At 31.5% G+C, this 11980-nt stretch overlaps 2 protein-coding genes across 13 annotated transcripts in view; both read right to left on the bottom strand.

Annotated features, from left to right (window-relative positions):
- On the bottom strand, positions 1–1671 carry LOC139482953 (uncharacterized). Its single transcript, XM_071266980.1, has one exon. The coding sequence runs from the start codon at positions 1669–1671 to the stop codon at positions 1–3; it is 1671 nt and encodes a 556-aa protein (XP_071123081.1).
- Positions 1672–8909: 7238 nt separating this feature from the next.
- The window catches only part of LOC139529920 (ras and EF-hand domain-containing protein homolog), a 45361-nt gene continuing 42290 nt past the window's right edge, over positions 8910–11980 (bottom strand). For all 12 annotated transcript variants that reach the window (XM_071325894.1, XM_071325899.1, XM_071325891.1 and 9 more), the window contains one exon: positions 8910–11799. In XM_071325894.1, coding sequence (XP_071181995.1) covers positions 11706–11799 — 94 coding nt within the window. In that variant the 3' untranslated portion in view covers positions 8910–11705. The remainder of the gene's footprint in view (positions 11800–11980) is intronic.

The following is an 11980-nucleotide window of genomic DNA, read 5'->3' as shown; positions in this document are numbered from 1 at the left end:
TTACTTGTATGTCACAATATTATTCCCATAATCACTGATTACAAAAATAGTTTTTCTTTCCTTGTTGTAACACATGCCACATGATGAGTATACTCCATCCTCTTTTGTCAGTATGATTTCATGTTTCTTTCCATCGGGTGATATTTTATGCACATTGTTCGAAACGCCTCCAGCAACGTAAACGTTTCCCTTATTATCTAAAGTGATATCAGAAGGCCATCGTAGATCTGGGCTGTCGTAGAAAGTACTTTCTTCTCCTCCAGCCTTGATGCAATAAATTTTATCATTCTGCACTTCATTTGATACATAGTATATGTAACCTGTGTCGTTTGAACATATTGACTTTATTTCATGTTTTGTTGTTAAAGTCCGCAAAACGTTACCATTGATGTCAATCTGAATAATTGAAAACGACCCTGTATCAATCCATATTTGACCTTGACTAGAGGTCACAGCATAACAACCTGGAGCTTCCGGTTTTAAATATTGGCCAAGTGTTAGAGTTGACAAGTCTAATATTCTATAACCTTTATTCTGAAATGTAATTATAGCACTCACGGTATCAATCAATGCTACATCCCAGGGTTTTTGGTCAACTTGGATTGTCTCTACTCCTGACCCATCAAAACTACAGACATACAGGAAAGGCTGGTCAATGTCTAGTAGTAGGAGTCTATTGTTAGTTATAAAGCATCCCCTCTCAATTTCAACGTCAGTCCCAAAAATTGGCGTAGAAAATGCAGAAATACATTGAATGTTTCCTTCTCTCAAGCTTGAATCAGAAACATTTGAAATTTCTGATTCTTTCATTGGTTGGTCGTGTTTCAATGCTTGCAGAAGTTCCACATTTACACATTCTATCACTGATATTTCTCCAAAACTCATAAAGTTCATCAATAACTCATTTATATCTGGTGTATGAAATTCGATACTGATTTGTTGACTTTTGTTCATGCTCCTTTTTTCCTCTTTTAGTTTACGATCAATTACTTTGATGGCTTGAAAAATTTGGACTTGATCTCGACTTTCCTCTATTTTTGTCAGATTTTTAATCCAACATTGCAAGTCGCTCCTTTTTTTAGCAGTGCTATGATTTGATTGTTCTATCATTGTCTTACAAGTATTATATTTCGTACTAAGATCAGCTATCAGTTCATTCTCCATTTTGTCTAGTTGAGCATCAATCTGTTGTCTAACGAATGATAACTGTTTAAGGATTTCTTTCTTTCTTTCTTTCAGTTGTGGTATCATGTCCGTTTGAATTTTCATCAATGAATGTAAATCACCATCTAAATTTACCATTTCTTTTTGTAATACTTTTATCCATGTTCCATTTTCTGACTTTTTACTGAAACTTTCTATTGGTTTTACCACATTACAATTTGCATGAATTTCTTCCAGACATAACTCGCAAATAATTTGGTCATGCTGTGTACAAATTTGAACATATTTCTGGTCTATGTGGACATCACAAAACTGTATCATGTGATTAAATGAAGGACCTTTTACATTTTCATCGTAAAAAGGCATTACTTTGTGTGGAGGATTAATCCTCTTATGGGCCTTTGCGCATGCCTCACATACATCTTCCTTACAGTCCAGACACCATGCCGCTGCATCATTCTGTTCCTGATCCCGTAAACATCCGGAACAAAATTTACCAGCATCCATTCTAAAAATGTTAAAGTTTTAATTTAATTTTCGCTGTGTTGAAGAACAGAAAAAACGATATTTGTTCAGAGCAATGATAGTAGAATGTTGACTTGTTTAAGCTGGAATTAACAATCTTAATCGAAATTTCATGGTTTAAGTGTATTTGATGTAAAATGGATTTCCAAGTCAATGACAATTTGATACCAAATAAGTAACCAAAAATCAAAAGACTAGCAAGACAATTAAAAATCATCAGAGAATAGCCCAGCAAGATAAATAAAAATATTTGGAAAATAAACAAGCAGAAATTAACAAGATACGAGTAGAAACATAGCTGTGGGATGGTTTCGTATTTGTCCTTTGCTGCGTTCTGACATGTGCGATATATGCTTTTGTCCGCCAAAAAACTATAAAAAGGCTAAGATCAGTTTGTGCACCGATTCTGTAGCCTGTACGAACCAAGAAACAAAGGCATATAACAGTCAATATTATATTATTAATAGTCAATCCTTATAATTGGATTCAATACACAAATAAGCCTTAACAAAAGAATGGTAAGTAAAAAGTGCTTCAGAAGTACAATCAACTTTCGTTACGTAGTTAATCAAACGAATTGATAGCAACTGTCATATTCCTGACTTGGTACAGGCATTTCCTTATATAGAAAATGGTGGGTTACTACATTTTACGAAACTAGATTTGAACGTTTTTACAAAATTCCACTTTATTTTGTATACTTTTTGTATTCTATCAAATATTACACGAGTAAAATTAAATAATAACATGTATTTTGAATAACAATAACATGTATTTTGTAATTCTTGTTTTTATCTCATATATTTTCTTACCTTTTTGTCTTTATGAAATCGCTTTAAAGAAAATATGAAATTATTTTTAAGGCCATTGCATTGTATACGTTATAAAGAATGAGATTATGGGCTTAATTTTTAAATTCCTTTGGCGAAATTATACAACCTTAAGGTCAATTAAAGGATTAAAGGGTTTCTCACTTACCTAAAATAACTTCATTAGTTCAGTGAATTTAAACTGATTTTGGATTAATTGGCTACTTTGTAATTTGGAAACATTATTAAAAAGTACAATAACTTTTTACATCAATTATATATCAGAGAAATGTTGTTTTTGCTATGAATGATTTTGTCAACTATTGATAAATTTAGCACATAGTGTTTTTTGTTTTTTTTTTGTTTTTTTTTGTCTTTTAAATTATGATGTATGGTATCTTGGTTTAGAATTTATATCTGCTTGATTAGTTTTAGAATAAACAAAAATTCGATTAAACATAAAATTTGATATTAATTATTCTTTATCTTTTTTTTTAAACTTTGATACCAGAAAAGTAAAATATTAAAAACATCGGGCTCCAATGAAAATCCAAATAGGAAAGTCACTTATCAATCCAAACCTAGTATTTTTCTTCAATTAAATTGTTTCTAGTAGTTAAGAAATGGTACTAATTATTGGGGTTCTATAATAATACTAACTTTTTTCAATATTGCAATCAACAAATATAGTATTCTCGTATTGTTATGAAAAATGTCAGTATTTCAAATTTTTTAACAAATTTGTTTTCCAAATGATATTAACTGTACAATACTGCTGGTTGACTTGTTAACTTGAAATTAAGTGTACTACAAAGAAAGAAGGTTTATGCCTTAATCGACATGTGTTGTTCTTCTTGAAGGTAATACTGCAAGACAACTTTGGATCTATGACTAGCTAAGGTTTTAGCTAAGGTTGAAACTCTCTCAGGCCATATATAATCTTTTGATTTTAAATCTTGATGAAGTGTCTGTTTTTGCTTTCCACACATTTGGTCCAGAGCGGACTTTTTTTTAATTTAAATCATATTATACCTTTCTTCACATGTTCTTTAGTTGCAACAATAAATAGGGTGGACGTTACAGTCTATTTTACTCAACTAACTCGTGATATTTTGACTTAGTAAAAGCTCACCAAAGTTACTAGAATTGTAACTAAGTACTAGAAACGCGTGTTTTATCTTCATAAGAGGTCATCCTATGTGTATATACATTTAATCAGACTACTTATATGAATGGATATGACATTTAACATTTAAGTCGAAGTTTAAATCTGCTGACGTGGATGTAGGCACAACAGGAGATGCTTTCTCTTGAGTACATGTGATTAAGAGGACTTAAAATCATATGTTTGTCTGTTTCATAATGCTATTTCTCAATCATATTTTCACCGGTTATTACTCTTAAGAGGACTATGCGAGAAAATGGGTAAAGCGCGAACCAGACGAACCAGAACTGGAACAGAACTTTGTCTGAATTAATCAAAGCTATTCGAAGTGCATTCAGAAGCGCATTCAAAAGTTACGATGTACTATGAGCACAAGAGTTACTAATCCTTTCAAGAATCCGGATGTTGTGGATGCTTTATCCTCTTTGCATGACAAATATGTCGTTGTTCCAGCAGATAAAGCCTCTAATAATATTGTCTTTATATGTAAAAACCATTATTTGCAATGTCTCACAACAGAGCTTGGAATAAATAGAACAACTGGTAATCCTACATATTCCTTAACATCATTTACAAAATCACAAATCTATCCTTCTTTCTTTTGGTATCAACATCAAAGAAAACGAAGAAAATTTACCATCATTGTACTGGATACCAAAACTACACAAAACTCCATATAAAGAGCGATACATAGCTGGATCGTCAAAATGTTCGACTAAGCATCTTTCTAAAATACTGACTACTATTCTTTCTACAGTTAAAGATGGGCTTCAAAAATATTGTAATGAGATATATTCTATAAGTGGTGTTAACCAGATGTGTACTCTAAAAAATTCGAAAGATCTACTGCTCAATCCTCGATCACAATCTTTGCAATTTTGCAGCAACATAAAGACTTTTGATTTTTCGACCCTTTGCACTACTATTCCCCATGCTAAGTTGAAAGATCGACTCTACAATCTCATTAAACAGAGCTTTTTATAAAAAATGGGAATCGTAGATACATATTTCTTGTTTTGGGTTACAATAATTCATATTTTGTGAAGAAACACACTGAATCTAACAGAAAATATACTGAAGATGATATTATCAAAATGCTGGACTTATATTGCTTACAATATATTTGTTGAGTTTGGAGGATTCATATTTCAACAGGCAATCGGTATTCCAATTGGTACTAATTGTCCACCCCTACTAGCCGATTTGTTTTGTACTCTTATGAAGCAGAATTCATTCAAACCCTTCTAAAAGACAAACAGAAAAATCACCTTTCGGAATTCTTTAATTTCACTTTCCGATATATTGATGATGTCTTATCACTGAATAACCCATATTTCAGCTAACACTTGCATATATCCCAGCAAACTTGAAATTAAGGATACTACTGATACTAGAAGGACAGCTTCATACCTTGATCTTTTCCTCAATATTGACACAGATGGACGACTTTACACGAAAATCTATGATAAACGGGACGATTTCAACTTCCCAATTATAAATTTCCCATTTCTCACCGTAACATACCCTCATGCCCCTTCGTATGGTGTTTACATATCTCAATTAATACGTTATTCTCGTGCATGTTCACACTATACGGACTTAACATAAAGGAGTGTGCTCCTAACGCAGTAACTGCTCCAACAAAGTTATGAGGAGGACAGATTAAAAATGACACTACGTAAATTTTACGGACACCATCACGAATTGATTGATTCATATGTCCAAACTAACTATGGACATTTTTACCACGTTTTAGATTGTGGTTTGTCATTACGTCGTCTGATCTTTTTATTACCGAACGTGACTTATTCTCGAATGTGACGGTTTTTCTGAGTGTGAATTCATATTGCTTTAAGACGTAGCACGGTACTTATCCTTCCCAATTACTAATTTGACGGGTTTTGATGTTGGGCTTGTTGTTGTCATCGGATTTTTTCAAATGTTTTAACGTTTGTAGTTGTAAATCGTATTTTTTCTGTTGTATTATTGTGTTGTATTGGGTGATAACTACTCATCCAGTTCATTTGGTAGATTTAATTTTGGATCAACGAAATTTACACTATATATTTGGTTTGCAGTTCGATCAGAAGAAACAACCACAAAGCTATATAATACAATTAGTTATCTAATTACTACTTCAATTAAATGTCAATAAGTATTATAATTTTCACTGTTATTAATATAAGTTAGATGATTCATACAAATGTAATCTTGAATTTCATCCAAATTTTCTTAATTTTCGGAACAGTTTAATCATGTTTATATATTATATAGTCATTTTATAAAATTTACTATTTGCAAACTATGTATTATTCTTGATAATAATGATGTTTTGTCCCAGGCGGACAACCCTAGCCTCACAACTTTTTGGAACTTTTGATCCTCGGCGATCTTCAACTGTGTAGTTGTTATGTCTTTAAAACTTTTTACATCCGAGCATAGTTTTGTGGACGTAGCGCGCGTCTGGTGTAGAAAAATATGTTTAACCTGTTACCTTTGGATGGCTTTTATTCGTTTGTTTCTCTGTCCTATATTTTCTCCCATTTATCTGTTTATTTATTGTAACCCTGTCGTGTAATGTTGTAATTTTAATGTTATAATTAACACTGCCATTAAAGCGGGAGGTTTGGCATGCCACAAAACCAGGTCCAACCCACCATTTTTTCATAAAATGCCATGTACCAAGTCAGGAAAATGGCCATGGTTACATTATAGTTCGTTTCTCTGTGTGTTACGTTTCGGTGTTGTGTCTCTGTTGTGTCGTAGTGCTCTTACATTTAAAACGTTTCCCTCAGTTTTACATTGTAACCCGGATTTGCTTTTTTCTCTATCGATTTATGAGTTTTGAACAGCGGTATACTACTGATGCCTTTATTTAAGATACAAAATTTGATTGGACATGTTGGGTAGACGAGATGTGAGTATTGCGAAGTATATATGATGAATTTAATTCCAAGTGTCCATCGCAAGTGGCCTTTATGTCTTCTCACTAAATATGTTTTATCCTTTCAGAGGCTTAAGCTTCATACTAAGGATTCTATATTTAAAAGAAACAAACTGTATTATCATCTTTAGGTTGTATGGCTTTTAATTGAATATATCCCGTCAAACTCGAAATGACTAATTAATATTTCAGTACTAATTTATTCTAATATAATACTGTTTCTCTATATGTTTGTTAACAAACAAACAATGTAACGTACTTCCCCATATTATCATTTGATCTGAAAAATTGGGTAACTATGCCCAATAAGATATAATGAAGTTGGTTCTTTGTGATTAAGACATACCATATAGAGGTAACTTTGACAATAAAAATCGGGAATATGTCAAAGAGAAAACAATCCCACCAAAGAGCAGACCGAAGTCAACCAATTGGTACTGAATGCAGCGAGACCCCTTAATTAATTAAAACAATAAGAGTTAATTGTTTGGTTAATATACACAATTAATTGAAACCACGTACAGGACAGAAATTACATGAAAATCAAATAGACTGACACCATCACCCGCCATGGTAATCCAGACTCATTACACGATGTTGAAAAAACCAAATAGGTAAATTAACATAAATTAACAAATCAGACCACCATTTTATTTAGTCTTCAATTCTAAATCCATGAGTTGGAACAAGATACAAACGATAAATTTCAATTCACACGGGCATTTTAGTTGTTCTGCTAGTTATATTTCTCGAGAAGTGTTTGCTTAATGAGAACCAAACATATCCAAGATATCAATGATGTCCATATAATTTGAATATACACATATGTAACTTATCAAACGAGATGAAATCAAAATTCAATTTGTATAAACTCCTTTTTTAAATATCATTTGATAACTTTCACCATTGAATATTCAAATTACACAGACGGTGTTTGCTTGATTGTTAATTACATACTTTGAGAGTCTGTAATTGAAAGGACTGGCCTCGAATTTGATTAAAATATTATATACATTCTCTTGTCCAAATAAAATTGAGAATGGAAATGGGGAATGTGCCAAAGAGACAACAACCCGACCATAGAAAAAAACAACAGCAGAAGGTCACCAACAGGTCTTCAATGTAGCGAAAAAATTTCCCGTGATGAAAGAATCCTCATATATTTGTGTCGTAATGGGAGTTTAAACTAGTTTTCCTGGAAAAAATTGACAAATTATACACATCAATGATTTCCTCACTCAAACAACACAAATGAACTGGCCATCAAATTTGACTTGAATTGAACCAAAATAAACATCCAAGACACGAACTTAATAGAGGCGTATATCAAGTCCCAAGTATAAATTTTGCAGTGGGAAATTGGAGTAGGTCTCGTTGTTGCTTGCATTATTGAATGACAAACCTGTTTATCACTATGTTAAACAATTATGTACAATGTTTGATCCTTTTCCTCTGAAACATGTCTCTCCTTCTGGTTAGGATAATTCATTTCAGTATTTCATAATATTATACTTAACATAATTGATGTTTATAACAGTCAACTTCAGTTGAATAATAATAAAATCGCATTGCGTTTGCAGTTTAAATGAGGTCTGGAGCTTGCATTTCAGTTAACTGCTAGTATTCGTTTGTTAATTTATGTATCATTGTCATTTTGTTTAGTTTCTTTTTTTACCTATTCTTACATTGAACTATGACTTCTTTTAAACTCAGTTTAACTGTGCGCATTGTTGTGTGCTTTTTTTCTATATTGGCTAGAGGTATAGGGAGACGGTTGAGATATCAAAAAAATTCCGCATGTCCCAAGTCAGGAGCCTATGGCCTTTGTTAATCTTGTATGCTTTTTAATAGTTTCTTGTGTATATTTCGGAGATAAGTTTGACGTCCACTACCACTAACTAGTATATTTTTTGTTTAGGGGCCAGCTGAAGCACGCCTACGGGTGCGGAAGTTTCTCGCCACATTGAAGACCCATTGGTGGACTTCGACTGGTGTCTGCTCTTTGGTCGGGTTGTTTTATCTTTGACACATTCCCCATTTCCATATTCAATTCAAACTTGAGATACGTTTGATATCCGAATATTGAATCTTAAAGAAATGCCACCTTAATGCTTTTTCATAAAAATAAATGGATAATTAGATTCTAATAATGAAACTAGGTAAATTCTAATCTTTAGGCATTCTTTCAGAAAAGGTAAGCAAATAAGAACAACTTAAATATATATCCTAAAAGCAGGGATCTAAAAATACTACAACTATAGGAGAAGGCAAACAAATGGTAGCTAAACACAAGAAAAAAACATATAAGGAAAGCATTTATTTCTCTTTTTATGCTTTGAAGCAACAACTAAAACATGAAATATAAAACATGAGTAACTAAAGACACCCAGGATTGTGAAAATAGCTTATAATTCCAATACAACCATTACTCACAGAGTGTTTCGAGTTAAATTTGATAAATAAAAATCAGTCTAATCAAGGAGTGATACGATAATAATATTTTCTACCGAATGTTATAAATGCCACAATGGTCTATCGCTTACTTTTAAAAGCTGCTACTCTTTCGTAGAATTACATACCCGAGATCTTCCATGCAAAAAAAGAGAAAAAATATGTATAGCATTCATCTTGTAATGTGTATCTGTTTGAAAAATCATTTAGCAATCGCTTAAATTACTTTTCTTCTTGATAAACATTATATATTATAAAAGTCTAACACCAGAGAAAAAAGAAAATTAATCATCATCTCCATAGAAAGTAGGTAATATATTTTGTCATCGACTTTTCTCTGTGGCATTTAGAGAAAACTAGTTAGGCAGAAAATATTTTTTTCGTATCTCTACTTGATTATTTTAGCAATGAAGGCCTCGTAACGAAAACGACGAAATCATACGAGCTAGATCAGTAACTAGTATTAGAAGCCTGTTTTATTAGTTCTAATATAATGTATTATAGTACATAACAGCAGCACTGTTACAATGTTAAAATGCAAGTTAAAAGTTTGGTAAGGTTTCAATGCATATTTTACATACATTTCTAATGATATGAACTATATAACTGTGTAAAATGTCTTTGTTTCATTTTTTAAATTACAGTTGTGTTCAACTCAAAACAAAGTTACTATCATAACAGCAATCAAAAGATCAACTGAAATCTAACAAAATGTATGTAAGGATAATAATGTTAATGATAAGCTGATATATGAAAGACATTCAGAAAGTTTCCTCTCAGTAACAATTACCCAAATAACAATGCATTACAATAGATGATATATACATTTAAATAACTAACAACAAAAGTAATTCACCTCATCCTTCCTGAAAGAACAAATAACGGTTATCACAATAATAACTTGTTAATTGTAAGCACTGACCAGTCAGGCTATTTCAAGGACAGTGGCAAGAGACAAATGTCCATAATATGTCATATGGTGTCATTGCACAGTTTCGTATTGCCTCATTAAAACAGTTTATGATAACTTGCCCTAATCAATAGAAAAGAGCTGTCACGGAATAGAAGTTCCTTCATAACATAAGTTCCAAAATGAAAATATATTCTGAATATTATTTCCACAGGAATAAATATTACAGTATATGTTCCTAATGGAATAATTGTTATAGAATATTTGTTCCAACAGGAATAGATATTATGACAAGGTTTATAACAAAGTTTCCATTGGAACTTCTGTTAGGCAGAACAAATATACGTTGACAGCGCCACGTGATTTCTTTTTGGGATAAAAAGAAATACCTAACCTATATTAATCAAATTTTTTTGAATGGCGAATTGAATGGAGATTAATGTCTAAATTGATTGATTGATATTTTTTTCATAAGTAAAACCATTAAATGAAAGACAGCAACAGTGATAATTCAACCTATTTCGAAGAACTTATTCCTTCAATTTATGTTTTTCATGTCAGATGTATTGGAAAACTTTTGGGCATGACATTAATAAAACTTAAAATAGTCGACATAATAATATCAAGGTCATTGCACTAAATATTGCACGAGCTTGAGAGTGCAGTTCATTTCAAATATTTTTGATATTCGACATTGTGTAAACAATCTTTTTGTATGCAACACAATAAAAATTTCCTTAGTTTTTGCTATTGGTCAACAGTATTGCACCAGACAATAACAGGGAATATAATTTACAAGTTTTCATTTATGTTCTAAGGTAAACATTATTTTTGCAAAACAATAATAAATAAAAATTTACAATAACTTAATAAACATGTATCAAAAAATAAAGAATGTAAATATAATTCAAACCAACATTGTTTCCAACATCATCCAACAACTTAAGTCTTGTACTTAAACATTTTTTTTCTATTTACATGACTGTGGCAATTGATTTTATATTATGTACAGTAATTATATAAAATTAGATAAAGCTATATTTTTGCAAATAAATATATGTAACACTATTAACAATCTATTGCGTAGGATTAAAATATAATTATTTTCTTTGTTGAATACTGTACAATAAAGTTCATCTTATAGCTTCCTAGATTAATGCTTTGCAGATCAACTTTCAAAGGACCTGAAATTCCAACCGATCATTCGGATAGCTGGTGTAGCATGCTTTGCAGATCAACATCCAAAGGACCTGAATTCCAACCGATCATTCGGATAGTTGGTGTAGCTCAAGGTACATATTTTAAGGAGTGTTCATCTTTTCTTTTCCGTCCTTTTTTGGACATGGTGGTGTCTTCTTGTATTCAATATTTTGGGTTTTTATAGCTACATTTGTAGCTCTTGATTTTATCTTAAAAGTAGATAATCTCAAAACCAAACATTTGATTCTTCACAATCAAAATAGATAAACCAAAGAATGAAATAAATTGGAAGACTATTAATTGCACTACTAGTATTGCGTAATGAAAATTTGACACAACAATATTAATAATATTTACACCAAGTTCAAAACAATAAATGCTTGTAACCGACCCATGTATTACAATACTAGGTCTCATACCCTTCATTAGTCTGAAATATGATTTGTTTACCAGTTTAAATAAAAATGATATTTGTACATGTGTTACATTTAACAAGTGTATGATTGATGCACATAAATATATGTATATTCCAAAATGTCAACGTCCGCAGCATGCTCTTTTGTCTTCTGGTTTTTCATGCAGCTGAAGCCCAACTGTCTTGACCTCTAAGTCCTCGTTTGCTCGCATTAACCTACAGAGAAATAGTTATTCAAATAATATTTACTGTGATGAAATATTGCATATTTGAAAGAAAACATATTTAAAAAGAGTTTTGAGTATAGTTTAAAAGCTAATATAATGTGCTTCTGGTCATTTTATCATAATAACCATTTAACGTCAAAAACAATTATATCCTTTTCATAAATCATTCA

This window comes from Mytilus edulis, chromosome 7, assembly GCF_963676685.1.
Source record: "Mytilus edulis chromosome 7, xbMytEdul2.2, whole genome shotgun sequence".
In the NCBI taxonomy this organism is placed as follows: Eukaryota; Metazoa; Mollusca; class Bivalvia; order Mytilida; family Mytilidae; genus Mytilus; species Mytilus edulis.
Note: the sequence above shows the minus strand (reverse complement) of the source record. Positions and strands in the feature narration are given on the sequence as shown.